This window comes from Marmota flaviventris, chromosome 11 (genome assembly GCF_047511675.1).
Source record: "Marmota flaviventris isolate mMarFla1 chromosome 11, mMarFla1.hap1, whole genome shotgun sequence".
Lineage (NCBI taxonomy): Eukaryota > Metazoa > Chordata > Mammalia > Rodentia > Sciuridae > Marmota > Marmota flaviventris.
The window spans coordinates 11,203,110-11,220,402 of NC_092508.1; the positions used below are offsets into that span (position 1 = coordinate 11,203,110).

General features: G+C 41.6%; 1 protein-coding gene across 1 annotated transcript in view; it reads left to right on the forward strand.

Annotated features, from left to right (window-relative positions):
• The window catches only part of Col4a4 (collagen type IV alpha 4 chain), a 118,245-nt gene that overhangs the window by 15,658 nt on the left and 85,294 nt on the right, over positions 1-17,293 (forward strand). Inside the window, exons 4-7 of the mRNA XM_027941922.3 lie at positions 11,481-11,615; positions 12,478-12,522; positions 13,441-13,557; positions 16,724-16,792. Coding sequence (XP_027797723.2) covers positions 11,481-11,615; positions 12,478-12,522; positions 13,441-13,557; positions 16,724-16,792 — 366 coding nt within the window. The remainder of the gene's footprint in view (positions 1-11,480; positions 11,616-12,477; positions 12,523-13,440; positions 13,558-16,723; positions 16,793-17,293) is intronic.

Sequence of the window (17,293 nt, forward strand, 5' to 3'; positions counted from 1 at the left end):
GCAGGATTCAAAGCTTTTCTTGATCGGTTTTAAGGGAGGAAGCTCTATGCATTCAGTGGTTGTCCCTTTGTAGGAAAATATTATGTCATGTCTTTATGAACCCGGATGGACTTTTTAAAGTTTTGCTTTAGCAACCAGGAAAATAAAGACACCTTCTACCTTTGATTCCAGAAAAGAGTAGATTCATACTGTTTACCGTCCATGGGAATTTAGCCACTGCAAAATCAAGAGAACTTCATGATGTGATTGTTTTTCGTATAAGGAGGTCAAATGACTTAAAACTCAAGAACTGTGTTAGTATTTGGGTTTGAAACTCAAAATCAGACAATTAGTGGGGTCACTATTTCCTTTGGAAAGTTTAGATATCTCTATATAGAGAGTACATATAAATATGTACACTACAAGTAGTTTTCCTGCAATTTCATTCACTCATCTGTTATACTTTTAAGAGGCTGCATTCCAAGATAAAAATGGAATTTACTTGGGGGATTTTAATTATTGTTAATATTTTTCATATCATTAAATTATTTGCACATGAAGTTCTAAAATTCCGTCTCTATCACTCTCACAGCTGTGGGTTAGAACACTTCCTAACTGTGGCCTGATAAGTGGTTCACAGCAATCATTTTTATGTCCCAGAGTTCACATAAGTCAATTATGTTCTATTTTGATGAAAGCAAGATCCAATAACAACTGGAAGTTGTAAAGTTTTTTGGCTTTGCTTTCTTGTTCTTTCCAATATCTTCTTCTTCCAAGAACTCTCTGGCTCATTTTGTCAGCATTGAAAAATTCTCTGGTCAAGAAATCCCTGTTTGACATGGCAGACTCAAACCTCTTTAAGGTGACTGCTGGTAACCTGCACCAGGGGGCTCTGGGGTAGAACTGTTGGAATTGGGGACTGGGGAGCTGGACAAGACATTTATTTGTCTTATAAAGGCATAAAAATCCAGAATTTTTCTAAAACCTAGTGCCTAACAATTAAACATATCCTGGTGGAATTCAGCCAAAGTTACAGCATTGGCTTAGCTTACTCAAGTGTTCCCTGGCAGGAACAGTAACCATGATTTATTTTTTCAGTACTGGGGATCAAACCCAGGACTTATCACATACTAGGCAAGCGCTCCTCCACTGAACTACATCCCCGGCCTTTTTTATTTTTTGTTTTTTGAGTCAGGGCCTTACTAGGTTGTGATCCTCCTGCTTCAGCCTTTTGAGTTGCTAGGATTACAGGCTTGCGCCACCATGCTTGGCTATTATCATGATTTCTGAACAGTGGAACACTTGAAGAAGTTAAAGGAATAATCTTCAGTTGTAGGATTTCCTCTATAGATGCTTGAGAAACTATTTCTCGTACCTGGGGATAAAGGAGGGATCTTTGTCTGTCATTTTCTACTGTTTGCTCTACTAGCAACAATAGTGTTTGAAGCAGCAGCAGTAGGTGATATCTCTATGGAAGAATAACTCCAACTAACATCAGGCTCAGTGTGCTGATAAGATGCTCTTGACATCTAGCATCTGTGTGAGAAAGGGGAACAAACTTGTATTTACTTCCTATACTCTAGGATGCATCATGCATTTTCCACTGGACCAAATGCATAGGTAGAACTAATATAAGGAGACCTCCCCTGGGAACCCTAGTTGCAGCTTGGGCCTGAAGGTGGCTGCACATCTGCCCAGGCCAGCCACCTCATTCAGCTGTCCATGGTTTACAGCAGGTCTTCTCATTGGAGTTCAAGTCCACAGTGATGACTGCCCAGTTGTGTGGCCCAGCATGAACCCAGGCCAGGCCAGGTGCAGGGCCCAGGAGATGTAGGGGCCATGCTGAACTCAAGAGGAACATGTCAGGACCACTTGGAAGTGGCCGTGCTATTGGTGCAAGATAAGGGCAAGCGATACAGGTGCACCTGAAAGTCTGGCCCATTTTCAGGGAACTATTCCATGTAGGAAAATTGGAATCAATAAGTTTAACAATTCCTCTCTAGTGCCAGGGTAGCATCTGACGAAATTACAGAAAATACAGAATCATAAGGGATGTAAGAAAGAAAAGCAAGTTTCTTCTTTGAAACTCATTTTCAATAATTAGCCAAGAAATTCCCATGGAAACAGCTGTCCCCAATGTGCTTATCTTTTCCTTTCTCCACCATACACCCATCACTGTTATTAATCAAGAATACGTTTCCATTCATTCAGCAATAACCACTGAACACTCCCCATGTGCCAGGCATCAGCTGAGGACATGGGTCCTCTGTGATAAAGAAGAAAGTCCCTGTGGCATGCAGCCAGAGCCCAGTAGTAGAGGCAGACAAGATTTTTGTTCCAGCTTGCTTCCAGGTGCCTGATGAGTGACAGGCCCTGTGCTGGGTGCATGGTGGGCCTCATGGAAAAAGAAGAGACAAAGGTGCTCACTCCCTTCCCAGGTGGACCATGTGGTGCTGTGACTTGGCTTTGCATTGCAGTATGAATGTGGGGTGGCAGAGCACAAGGGCATGGGGGTTAATCAATGCATGGAATTAGAAGTCACCCAGCCACTGCCTGGAGGAAGCCTTATATTAATTCCTGTGGCTTTTGTAATAAGTTAGCACATACTTGGTGGCTTAACACAATGGAAATTTATTCTCCCATAAATCCTGGAGGTCAGACATTCAAAAGCAAGGTTTTGGCACTTCCAGGCTCTAGGGGAGGTTCTGTTCTTGCCTCTTCCGGCTTCTGGCGGCTCTTGGCAACGCAAAATTGGCATTCCTTGGCTCCTGGCTACGTCTCTTCAATTTCTGCCTCTGTTGCCATTCTGCCTTCTACTGTGTGTCTGCATCAAATCTTGCACCATGTACCTTTTTAAAAAATATATATTTTTAGTTGTAGATGGATACAATACCTTTATTTAATTTATTTATTTTTAATAAATTGCTGAGGATCAAACCCAGTGCCTCACACATGCTAGGCAAGCATACTACCACTGAGCCACAACCAGCACCTCCATGTCCTTTTTATAAGGATACATGTAATGGCATTTAGGGACCGTCTAGACAATCCAAGGTAAACACATTCTCTCATCTTTTGCCACCTGAGGCAATTGTTGCAGGTTCAGGGTCGAGGACACAGACATACATATCCTTTCATGGGTACCATTCAACTCCTAAGATATTTGACAAATAGAACAGTCTCTACTCAAGTAGAAGGAGACAGGATGGTGTCTTTGGGGATGGAAAGATGTCCAGAAAGGGGTTTGATCATAGCAGGGAAGAAAGCAAGTGACCTGAGATGCTGTTGACCAAATGGACACGGCACATCCTATGTAATTAGAATCTTCAAACCACTGGCTACTGTTTGGAGGACATAGCCATTTGGATGATATTAGGGAGAGCCTGTTAGGAGACCATAGCAGCCACAGGGGTGGGGATGTGTTGTATTATAAGAGGCGACTATGGAGGTGGGCATATGGGTGGGCTGGACATATTGGGAGGCAGGTTGATGGCAAACAGAGGAGACTCCACAGGGCTGTTTGGTGTGGTGGTTAGAGATATGCAAGACCCCCTGGTAGAGGTGCTAACAGCTGTATGGACAGTGGTATTTGACTGGGGAGCACATTTGAAGGGCGATCCCAAGTCCAGTTTTGGACATTCGGAGCCTGAGGTCAGTTGCATGTGTAGCTGGTGCTCAGTAAGAGGTCTGGACCAGGGAAGGGGTTGGACAGATTGTTTGGCTCTGGATGCAGTAGATCCCATAGAAATGGGTGAATTTTCCCAAAAGAAAGGGAGAAAAGGCCAGGTATCGCTGAGGAGCTCCAGGTGGAGCCCCTTAACCATTGAGTAAGAGGAACCGCACAGGAGAAGCAGGTAGGAGAAAAACAAGGGGTAGGGGCAAGGGGCAGAGAACAGGTTGGAGAAAGGAGATTCAGCTGGGTATTTCTCAGCAGGCGCTTACCACGAGCTCCAGACGCCTAATTTGGTTCCCATGGCAGGTGCACAATGCCAGGCTATTGCTCCCACTGTGTTTCAAAATGGAAAACAATTCATCAGGCACCTGTCTAAAGAGCGATCTTACTATTCAGTGGCAAAGCTGTGTCTTTGGTTCTCAGTGCAAGGTTCTTCCCCCTGTGCCATGCTATTTTCTAAAAACACAGATAAAGATCCCTAGGGGTTATTCCAGGCTAAAGTGATGAATTTACTCTGAGCCCCTTGTTACCTAGTAAGGTCAACTTAAGGTGAAGAGAAAATTTTCTTCTGGTGCAGTTTGGTCTCCTCGGACAATCTACCCTTAAAGTAACACCTTTTCATTATTAATTTTTACAGCTGTTTCTCATATCCAGTAATTTTCTTCCAGCAATAGAGGAGGACCCTGGGGCCATTCCCCAAGGGTCTTGTTGAGGCCTGTTTGAGGATTTACGTGATGTTGTAGTGACACCTAGTGGCCGATTTGTTGAATTACAATTAAGCATTAAATATGGGAATAACACAATAAGGGCGGCATAAAAAAAAGAGATACACTAAAATGTTATTTTGTGAAATTTGATATAGAAATTTTATTAAATTAATCAATCTGTGAATACATGTTTAAAAGTTGATATTGCGAAAGACAGTTGCCAAGGGGCCAGGACATCAACTTAAGCAGATACTAAGCAATCTGCACCAAACAATAGTGAAAATCAGGAGAGAAGTCTATTTAGGTGTTAATTATTTTAGGGTGGACAGGAGAGTGTGGAGGAAGGATTAGTAAAACCTGGGGTAAAAAGTGAGGCAGAAACCTTGAGGTCTGAAGAGCTGGGTTTGAATCTCTGCTTCCTTGTGTGTGGCCACCTGGTCTCCTGTCATCTGTCACATCTCTCTGAGGCTCGACTTCCTCCTTCGGGAGTGAGGATGCCAAGATTCCCCAAGGAGATGGCAGAGTGCTGGCTGCTCAGGTGTCTAGGACAGAGCCAGTGCTAGCTCATGGAAGCAGCTGTAACTGTTACTATGATCACCGTTATGTTTTTGGTGGGAACAGTTGGTATTTAAGCTACAGGTGAAGATGGGTTACTCTTGTCCCAGCCAACAAGTACAATTAAAGCAGAGGGCAGAGGGTGTGTATGAGTGTGCACACATGGAAATCACAGGGGTCAGTGGGCTGTGGGTCAGTGGGTGGTGGAGGGGAGGCTGCACCAATAACATAAAGGAAGGGAAGACAACATGAGATGGCAGCTGTGTGGGCGGAAGACAGGTCAAGGAATGGAAGGAGGTTGTGCTGGGGTGACCTGTGCTGGAGAGGACCCAGGGGATCCCCAGGGGGATGCAGGTGACACAGCCCTGTGACATTAGTTCAAGACAAAATGTGGCAAATGTGGTCAGGGAGAGTCGTGGGGAATGAGGGAAAGGGAGTGAGCCAAAATTTTCTACCCTGATGGAAAGAAGAGAGTCTGCATCTACAGGCGTGGGGGAAGAGCAGGAGTGAGCTCCACGCTGACATGCGAGTGTGAATTCAGAGCCAAAGAAGATCCGAGAACAAATCTAGGAACAGTCAGAAATCAATGGAGGGACCGGAAAACTACATTTGAGGATCACAAAAATAGAGATCTTGAATCAATTTGATTAATAATATTGTTTCCTAAGGAAACTTTATAAAGGAAAATAGAGTATATTCATATAAACATATATAGTTCTTAATTTTATATATAATTCAGGCAGCCGGGGATTGAAATGTCCCTGTAGGCACCATGTGTGATTTAGTGGAAGGATTTAGTGATTTGGTGGGAAAAGGAGAATCTTTTGAGAGAGGCTGACCAGTCCCGGTATAGATTCAAGATACCAGTACTTGAGTTTGAATGACTCATGGCTCCAGGGTGGGCTCTGTTCTTTACAGAGGCTAATAATCTACACTTCTCAGTGTGGCTGGTTGACAAAATGCTTAGGGTGATGAGCATATAACTAAGTTTAATAAATAAATTCCTGTCCTTTCTGTGACACTTCTGATAGTGAATGTCATGGTCTTGGAGTCCAAGGAGGATTTGGAAAATTCCATAGAATTAATACAATGAAAGCAGCTTTCCTATTTATTTGTTCGTTCATTCATTCATGCATGCATGCCTTCATACCAGGTGATATCAACTCGATTCCTGGCTGGGAAAGAGCATGAAGAAGGAACGTGTAGGAGCACATATTTTTAGTTGTCTATTTGTTGCTATTTCCCCAATCCTTGTACTGATTTGAAGATTAATTTTTTAAGTATTATGTGTTTTTTTCATCTCTTGGTCTCCAATACTAACTTGTGTAATATAAGCTATTTGATCTTAGCCCCTCTTAAGAGATGTTCCTTACTTAGACCATGGACCAGGGACAAAATCCTGAACCAGGGACAAAATCCTAATGGAATGCCCTGGCCTGCGCGGGCAGGGTGGAATGTGGTTTCTGTCTGCTCTGATCTCCTTCATCCTTTATTTGTACAGCTGGCCAGGCCCTCTGCCATGGTACGAGGCACAGATATGGGGTCTGACCACACGGGTCCACCTGACCTTTGAGACGACCTAGTGGCTTCATACAGCATGCCAACATTTCTCAGCTGTCAAGCCGATTGTCGTTTCTGAATTCAGTGACTTCGCTGTGTCACATGGAAAGTCACAAACCACAGAGGCGATTTGTGCACACAGTAGCAAAAAAATAAATAAAAAAAAGAAAAGAAAATGGAAAACCACCAACAACCCAAAAACAAATCAGGGATGAGATGCTGGAAGCCGGTCCTTCTGTGGGCAGCTTTGCTTCTTGCTACACTAAGGCGAGGACACCAACAGTTTCATGCCATGTTGCTGTTTTCAGGCGGAAGGGTTAGAAGTGGATGCAATATTTCTTTTAAAAAGATTTTTTTAAATGTTGCAAAATTCCTGTGATTAATGATTCTCCAGTTATAAAAATGTCCTTGTGGACCTGTTATTGGTGCCTATTCACCAATATAACCTTATAAATAAGTATATAGCCTTATAAATAAGTAATCCTAAATATTTACTTGTAAGCATAGTAAATGGCCCCTTTTTTATATGAAACAATGTAACAAAAATAGAATTACTCTCTACATTGCTGTTGATAAATTATTAACTCCAATTGGCTGAACCAACAAACTACTCTCTCAAAGATTCGTGTTTGGGAAATATTCCTGAGCAGATTTCTGACAGTTTTAGTACTATTATCCAAGGCTTAATGAATTTCTTTAAAAAATTTATCATATGACAAAATACCTAACAATATGAAAAACAATCCTGAACGCAACATCACAAAGTCTTTCCAGGCTTCAGAAAGCAGGCGCTCGGTGTATTATGTTAGTTCTTCCACTTGCCAAGCAGAGGCTGCACGTGCTGTTGAACGTGGTTGTGGTGGAGGCACAGTGGCTTCCAGGTTATGCCTCAACAATAGACTCCAGCACCACTGTGCTCAGAGTGGCTCCTCAACCTGTGCAGTTGTACCCCGTGCACGGTGATATGGGATCCTCACTGTTTTGCAAAACAACCATAAGCCAATGTTCTAGGCAACGCAGTTCCGAGTCATAAGGAAGCATTTACACAGTTCTTTCCTTGGGGTCAGGGCAGGGCTCACCTTCATATTTTATTAAGCATTTATTATTCTCTGCTGTTACAGTTTGAAGATGGTTTCTAACTCCAAACTCATTCAAGAGTTTAATCCCCAAAGTCAGATGTTAATTGCATTAAGAGAGTGGAAACTCAAACCTACCATGGTGTTTAAAGGTGAGGTCTCTGGGATGTGATTAGGTTAGATTAGGTTATTAGGGTGGAATCCCAATGATTGAATCCTAGGGTTAATAATAAAGAGGGAGAGAGGAATCACACACTCTCACCATGATGTGACATAGCCCAAGAGGTCCTTACCAGAGACTGTGCCATGTTGTTTGGACTTTGTACTTCCAGAACCATGAGCCAAAGCCAGCCTCTTTGCTTAATAAATAATCTGCCTCAGGTGTTCCTGTACTAACAGAGAGCTTACTAATATATCTGTCTGCCTTCCTTACCATCATGATCTTAGGCACCTAGGCTCTGTACTGTAGGAGTTCATGGTCCAGGAGTATGGGGTTGGGAGGGACACACAGATCAAGACAGGATCATAGGAGCTGGTGAGAGGGCTTAAGACTTAGCATCTTAGGGGCATCCACTTCTCAAGGGAAGGGGCAAGAGATCAGAGAAATCTTTCCAGGAGAGCATTGAGAGACAGCAGGGCCAGGGATGGGGGCAGCCTGGGATGGGACAGCATGCACAAAAACTGTGAAACAACAAAGCTAGTTCAGAAATGGCCAGGAGGTCTGTGTGGCAAATGGGGACAAGGGAGGAAGGAGAAATAGGGAAGAGAGGAAGGGATGGTTGTCCACAGTAATGCAGATAACCTGTCTTGGTTTCCTTTTCTTTCAAAGTGTTTTTATTTTCCTGAAATCAGGATGCATTTCTATGCTACATTAAGTGGAGTTTTGTCACTCTCAACACTAAGTTAAACACTTCCCATCTTCTTTTTCCTCTGCAAGTTTCCATTAGCTCATTGGATTCAGAATTGCAAGTCTAAAATGAAACACATTAAAGAGATTTATAGCCAGTTAATCGGTTGTCTCTTTCTCAGTTACCCTGTTGTATTCAAGTGTGTGCTTTATTATGTATCTAAATAATACATTATTGTAACATACCTTATTCACAGAAGATGATTGGGGAGTTTATGTATAAATTATATGCAAGATAAAAAGGTAATTCTTAAACTTAATGAAAAAGCAGTTATTTCCTGACCCTTATACTTAGAAAAAAATGGGAGCTTTTCAACATATGTTAATTAATCTTACTGAGAAGTGAGATTAATCTTAGAAGTAAAATTAGTTCACATGCATTGAAAAGGTCATATGAAGTCACCGTAATTCTTACTTTCAGATTGTAATTTAGAATTTATGTGATACCCATTTAAATTAATCTGTCCTCACCATGCCCCCAAATGGTTTGTGCCCATATAATTATAGTTCATATTTTATTGGTGTCTTTTTTGTAACATGTATTTATATATATTTCAGCTTCTCTTAAAATTCTGAACTTTAAGCTGGTTGCCATGGTGTGTGCCTGTAGTTACTCGGCAGGCTGAGGCCGGAGGATCACTCAGGTCCAGGAGTTTGACACCAGCCTGGGCAACATGAGCCCTCACACACACACACACACACACACACACACACACACACAACACACACACAACACACACACACAAATAAAAATGAATAAAATAAAATTCTAGGCTTTTAGAATTTTTGTAAATAATAAATAGTAGCCATTGTGATGAGGGCGAGAAACCATCAAGAAAAGGGAAAGCACATGAAGTCCAGTTTTGCCTTGTGAAGCTGAGGCGGGAGTTAAAGAATATCAATAATGTTTGTTGGGTCCGTGACTTGATGGCAATAGGGAAATGGTAACTGGTCTTTATTGTAAAGGTCACACTTTCTGACCGTGGATTGTGAAGCTGCTGCCCTGGCTTCCATTTCTCTCTCATGCCATTTTTTGAAAATGCCTCTGGAAACCTTCATTTATAAACGCGTATTTAGAGAGAACAGCTCTCCTTTTGTTTTGTTTCTCTCCAGTTGGGGTCATATGACATGGGATTCTATGGTGTGTTTTCTCATTTAACAATGAACCATTTATAATAATAATCCCTGATGATAACAGCATCGATTATGATAGGTGCTACGTTAAGCAACGTTGCAGGCTTTATTCTTCTTATGACATAAGCCATCAACAGATGAAGATGCTGAGGATCAGAGAGGCTAAGAAATGTACTTAAGATCACACAACTAGTAAGTGCATAGGGGCTGACTGCAGAGCCCGGACCCACAATCACTCTGTTTCCTCTTCTTGAGCATCATGAGGGTGCTCTATGTCAGCCCAGACAGATCTCTTTGCTTTCTTTAATGGCTGCCTACAAATGCCATCAGCGCCCTAGACACTCTTCTTAGACCACAGCTTCAGTGTCCTGCTCTGGCAGACTTTAGCACCCACCCTGCATCTTTCTGTCTGGGAGCTCTTTTTCAAAGTCCCAAAAGCCCACAGGCACTCCTACCCACCACCAGTGATCCCCAGGTCAACCCCCAGCTCCCTAACCCTGGCAGGGTAACTGAAATGTGTGTTCCACGCTGCATGGAGCTGTGGGAAGGCTGTGGCGACCTACTCTATGAAAGTACTGTAATTTACTCATTCAGTATCCGGTGGGTGGATTTCACAGGATTTCCCATTTTTCCTGACTTTACAAATAATTTTGTGGTGAATATTCCTTTGTTATTGTTACAGGACTCCTGCCCCATGCCTCAGCACCCACCCCCCTCTCACACACACACTCTGCCAAGGCCAGCAGCAGTGTGGGCCAAGCCCCAGCGGGTCTGTTACCATTGATTTCCATGAGGGTGCTCTCCAGTGTGGGGCTGACCATGAAGTGCCCAGCATTCATACTTACGGACTGTCTGGGGCTCCCTGGTTCAGGAGAGAGGATGGTTATCAGGACACTCCCAATTACCAGCATGTGTTATTTCTTTCATGGAATCACGTGAGGTTGGTAGCCAGATGGATGGGGCTGGTACACTAATTATGGGTGACTCACAGTTCATGAAGATGAGACTCTTCAGGAAACATGTTGTTCAGGGCCCCACACACCTACAGGCAGCCCTGTATTTGCCCTAGAAGTTTTAGAGAGCTGATATGAACAGATATCTCCTGAAATCCCTCAAACTTTTCTGTCTACAAATCAATTCAGACTTACTGGTTGACTATTTACCCAGGTTGAGTTTGGGGACATGGGCATATAAAATGATTTTTCTTGAAAATCTTTGGAAAACTTTTTAAGAAGCACAAAAAAAATCACAGCCTGACTTCAAATGAACACTAAGAGTGCACTCAAACTCTGGAGGTACAACTTGTGTGCTTCGAAACTGCCATCCAGGGGACTCACTGGAGACCACCATGCCTGGGGTCACATAGCCAGGTCTTCACGTGTGGGTGACCCGTGTTGTGATGGCTCATGATGAAGCATCCCTTCATCTCACATCAGATAATAGTCCTGAGACCTCAAATCATCAGAAGTACATCTGAAGTAAGTAAAAGATGTGGTGGTTCTCCTCCCACCTGCATGTCACTCACACAGTGGTGATAAGACTGGTAATTTTATTTCTATGTTTCATTAACAGCTGGGGATCTATAAATGCAATCGAAGGAATTAAAATAGTATAAGAACCACCATCAGCCTACGTATGTTGACACACACATGCTTGCACACACACACACACACACACACACAGGCAATATTGCAAAAGTATCATTCAGCTTGAGTTCAGATTGAGAAAGGCAACGGCTGGGTTTCTTAGGGTTCGATTAAACACTTGGGTTTCTGTTATCAGAACTTGCTCAAACTCTGAACTTTCTAGCCTTCCATGGACCTGAGTGACTATATATTTGTGTTAGAAGACACTACATAAAAATCACGTCATGCCTCCTTCCTTCTCAGGGTCAACCAGGACCACTAGGGCCACAGGGTCCAATAGGGCCCTTGGGGCCCCCTGGGCCCATTGGGATTCCAGGAGAGAAAGGACTGAGAGGTGACATTGGCCTTCCAGGAGCAGCAGGGGAGAAAGGAGATAAGGTAAGCTGCTTCTTCAGGGTAAGACTCACATTTCCCTCTCACCAGTACTGCTCTGCTAGGTTTTTATGATCACCAGCAGTACATACTCACATCTTGTGATAAATTAAGTCTGAATTCCTCTGCCACAACCAATCCTCATCCCAACTCCCCACTCCAGAGGAGCAGGCCCAGCTAGACCTTTCTCTATGCATTTAAACCCCCTAAGTGGGGTTTAAATTGTTTAGGGGGTTGGCAAAAACCTAAATAACATAATGTTGTGTATCATGCTAAACTCTTCCTTTTCCACTCAACAATATGTCTTAAAGATTTTTCTATATTAATTGATACAAATTGAATGTATTCCTTTAATAATATGGTATCATACACCATAGTGTGAATAAGACTGTATTTTATTTCCTGCTAAAGAGAATCTGAATTTCTCCCCCAGCTTTGTTTAGTCCCAGTGTGCAAAAGTAACCCCATATATTGCTGTTCACATTGAAGAGTTTGTTACTCCAGGATAGATTGTGAGAAGTTAAATTTCTGATTTAGCATGTTGAGTACTATATTTGAATTGGCACTGCAAAATGCCCTCCTAAGTATTCACCAAAACACTCTTAATCATTGGTGCTTAAACTCATGAGCCTAGGACTAGGGATGTGGCTCAGTGGTAGAACACTTGCCCACTGCACATGAGACCCTGAGTTCAATACCCAGCTCATCCTCACCTCCCCCTTCCCCAAAGATTAAACTCATCAATATAAAAGCAATGACCACTAAGTGTTTTTTAATGCATCATCAGTTATTCAAATTGTTGTAAATCAAATTGTTAATCTAAGAATTTAGTAATTTTAAAATCTGTTTTGTTTTCTGGGATTTTTAGGGTCCAACTGGTGTTCCTGGATTTCCAGGTTTGGATGGTGTACCTGTAAGTATCACTAAATTTTCTCCATTTTTTTCAAAGAAGGAAGAAACATTAATTAGAACCTTTGAGATCACATGTTCAAAAAGCATATATATTGGGCAAATTGGCTTTTATTTTGTCATCTTGGTGCAGGGAAGGGTGCTTACATTTTAATTTTATGCAATAATTCTAAAACCAAAATGTTTTCTGTGGAGGGAAAACTTTTCAAACAGATAAGGGAAAACCATTCAAGATGGGAACTAGATGCACTTGCAGTATCAAGTGCAGTGTTCTGAAATAAACGTATTGTTCATAATAGATGTTTTATTTTCTGTTGAGTCTTAAGATTGAAAATGGGCTTAAGACTCTCATTTCTAACATGAAAATCAGATGGAAGAATGAAGAGGTATTTGGGGGCCTTTGCAATTCATTCATTAGATTCTAAGAATTCCAAGCAAAGTTTCCTCCAAAAATCTTCCAGAACACGCCAAACTAAATTAATTTAAGTTTGACATATTACACATTTTTTATTTTATTTACTGTATTTTTTTGGGGGGGAGGGTATCAGGGATTGAACTCAGGGGCACTCCACCACTGAGCCACATCCCCAGCCCTATTTTGTATTTTATTTAGAGATAGGGTCTCACTGAGTTGCTTAGTGCCTCTCTAAATTGCCGAGACTGGCTTTGAACTTGGAATCTTTCTACCTCGGCCTCCCACCAAGCTGCTAGGATCACAGGCATGCACCACCACATTCGGCCCACACTTTTTATTTTTAGTTTCACTCTGCCACACAGCGCTTTCAGGTGGGAAAGGAAGTTTCACAAAATTAAACAAATAAAAACAAGAGTCACAACTGCCATAATTTGAGATCCACATTGCATAAAACTTTGTGTTATGGTATTCTTGCAAAAATCCTTCACTTATGATTTTGTTTTGTAGGGTCACCCAGGGCCTCCTGGATCCAGAGGCAAACCTGGCTTGAACGGCTACAATGGCTCAAGAGGTGATCCAGGGTTTCCAGGACACAGAGGAGCTCCTGGCTCGGGAGGCCCCCCAGTAAGACTCCCATGGCTCACCCTCATAGGAAACTTAACTGAAAAGACCCCATGGTAGGAGTAGGTTTGGTATGTTCAGGAAACAGCGTTCTGGCAAGTGTGCCTGGAGCACGGTGAACAAATAGGTGTAACTCAGAGTGGGGGTAGAGAGGTGGACAGGACTGGAATGAGTAGGGACTGATGATAGACTGTGGATGGAACCAGATTTTCTTTTCCATGAGGAGACACTGAATAGTTTTAAGGAAAGAAGCAAATTTATTTGATTGATGATTCATTAAGATGTCTTTGGGTGCTGGATAGTAAGGAAAATGGAGTAGAGAGGCCAATCAGCGAGATTTATATTGCTTTTCATTCGGGGTTTACTTCCGTCTAGGTATGTCAAATAGAAAGGATTTAATACAGGGAGTTTGCACTTATCATCATAGTTAGAGGTGTGGGACTCAGTCCAACACAGGCTCCTGATTCCAGGGCTCACACTTAGCTGAGATCCAGAGTCAGGAATCTGCTTGTCCACTATCCACTGTCTCTCACTGTTATGTCCAGATACCAGCAAACAGGTTTCTACTTTTCTGTTTGGCAACAGCAGCTGACCAAGACAAGGATCTCTCCCTCACTCCTGCTTTCCACATCTCCTGAGTGGAACTTAATTCACATCCAGCTGCAAAGGAGTCTGGGAAATATACCTTTTCTCTCTATAGCTTGTGTAAGGCAAGAAGATAAATTTGAAAGGGATGGGAATGGATGTCCAGAAACTGGACAATAGTCAGCTCTCGAGGACAACTATGGTGCTCTTGACTTTAGTTTTCTTTGAAAATGTGGACTTCTATTTAAACACAGCTTCAGTCAAGGATATTCTTTCATATTCCCTTTCTCTCTGCCTGTTATTTGTCCTCTATTCTTTATATTTATTTTCCCCCCTCTCTCTCACACACACTTAAATAAAGATTCAAGATAATTTGACCTTTCAAAATTTATTTTCTGTGACTATTTTGCAGCCTTTCCTCTTCCCTAATTAAACATTATTTCCCAAATCTCTTCTAAAAGATTTTCATATGATCACCACCAGAGTCTTCTACTTTTTCTTCATGCATCTTTCTTTTGCTCCGCATCCCAGTGGAACTAATCTGAATACAGAATCCAAGGAAATTCCGAGCTCACATTTTTCTTGTGGTGGCACGTAGGTACCATAGCCATCTTTCACTGTGAAGAGTCTCTGCCGCCCTTTGCTGTCACACTCAGCCATTTGGAGATTCGAGCACAGGCTGTTGGATGTACATTTCTTAAGCTCTTCAAATTGGACCAAACCTTATTCCACTGAGCCACGCACATCCAAGACAGCAGGGGTTCCAAGCTGTAGTTTTGACACAGCATGTAGCGCTGACAGTAGTGCTGAAGTGTGGCACTGTGGTCTCTTTGCAAATCAACTTCCTTTCCTTCCCTCCCTTGTTCTGGAGGCAGTCAGTCCTTGCTTTGCATGGTAATGTGACAATGGCCATGCAAGCTAGCATCACAGAGAGCATCCTTATTGACCCATGAGATAATTTGCTATTGTTCTGTGACATTTAATAATATGTTTTGTTAGTGTTAAAAATCCTCTTACTGTCACTAATAAAAATAGGAATGAAAAAATTAAAACTACTATTTACCTAGTATACTATAATTTAAAACATTGAGAATCAAAGGGTGTTTCATTTCTTTGTTAAACACTTATCAAGAGTAGTTGGAACTGTGCTTGTATTCTTGTTGCATGATTTATGAAACCAAATGAATATGTTTTCTATGCGTTAGCAAAATGTCATACTCCTTTGTAAGTGTGGACTGGTTTTCATTGTGGTGGGGCATCTCGCAGGGTTCCTTTACTGGGAAGCTTTTGCCTGTGTTATATCTTCATTCTTTCCATCACAACCCGCTCCTCTTTATGTTGCAGAGTTTGTCCCCCTGCCTTCAGGCTGTGTGTGTGAAGTCCCTGGAACAACAGTGGGGTCCACATTCTCCTGGTCAGCTCCATTTGGATGTCACTTTCAATGTGGACATTTTTTTCATTCATTTGGTCTTTGCTGGCTGATTCCCTCTTTCATGGACCCATTTTTGTAACATGTCATTTGGGCTGGGAGATAAGAGACAGCACATCTCTGTGTTTTGCTGTCTGTGTGTCTGTGCGTGTGCTCTGAATGATAGACGTGCAGGAAACAATCACAGACAGGCTTTGAAAGAATGACATCGTCTTTCAGTGATCATGACTGACATCTCTTATTCCTGTAGTGACCTGTGCACTGAAGAACTAGCAGGGAAGTTTGGTCTTTCTGCAGTTACTCAACTAATTTCAGTTATGATGGGAACTAAAGTTTGTACCCTGTTGTCGGAGGACTTGTATTAGTTAACTATGGAACTGAATTCATGCAGATTGGACCTGTATAAAGCCAATTGCTCTGTATAGGCACATGTGAGTCCTCAAACTCTTGATGTCACCATAAAACCCTCAAATATTTCCCATTGGAAGAAAACCTGGTGCTCTTGTAAGTCAGGTCAAGTTTGAAATTTGTATGTTTTTTTCATAATAGTTTGAATGAAGAAGGCAAAATTTTTATAAGGCAACCAACTTAAAATATATTAAGATATTAAATAGGATATTAAGATATAACATAGAAAAACCTGTGAAGGAAATACATTGAGGCTTTTCATTCACTTTAAAAAAAAAATACCCTAAGCCAATAGCAGCTACATACAAAAATCTTCCCAAAAGAACATGCTATAGTTTTGAAAAGTTAGTCTTATGTAGAATATAAGCTCTATTTTAAATACAAACAATGAAATGATTAAAAAACAATACTTTCATTTTTTTAACTTTTTCTCGTGCATAGATTAAAATTGCAGAATTGGATATTTTTAAGAATAATGTCTATACTTTATATGGTGAGGAAGATGCAATCTTCTTGCTGAATAATGAGTAAATAACTATATATTAGTGAATACTCTGTCTTAGAAGATTCCTTAACAGACCTTAACTATATGAAAACTTTAGGATGATAATAATAATTAAGATGATAAATCTCCACTAATGAAATTGCTCCAATGGCAATTTTACTGGTGAGTAATATTTCATACAAAAAAGAAAATATTGAAATAGTAATATTCTTTTTCCTCTTAAGTGAATATTTTATTTCCAGGGCCTTCCTGGAGAATATGGAGAAAAAGGAGATTCAGTGTTCATTTTAGGTATCATTAAAGGTATTCAGGTAAGTATTATGATCATTGTGGGTGGAAATTTTTCTTCTTCTAAGGAGGTGAGCTGTGTGGGAAACACTTGGACAGGGATTTCCTGAGGAGTGTCACTGGATGCATTGATTTTTTATCATTGCCCTGACATACTTAGATGGCCCCTTGCTTCTTGTGTGAAGGCAATGGCCTTAGCCGCTATGGCTATATAATTCCAGTGTCTCCTCATCTCAGAGTTGCAAGGATACATTTATTTCAAGATTTTTCAAGTTTGTCATTGTTGGTATTTGGGGCCAGATAATCACTTGCTGTGGGGGCTTTTCTGAGCACTGTAGGATATTGAGCAGCTCGCCTGGCCTCTGGACTCTACCCACTAGGTGTACGTAGCATCTCCGGATATGACCAAGTGTCCCCTGAAGGAAAATCAGCCTTTGTTGAGGACCACTTATTTATTCATAATTAAAATATTCTAATAGTAATACTTGTCCTCATGTATAATAAGTCATCACTATTGATCTTGT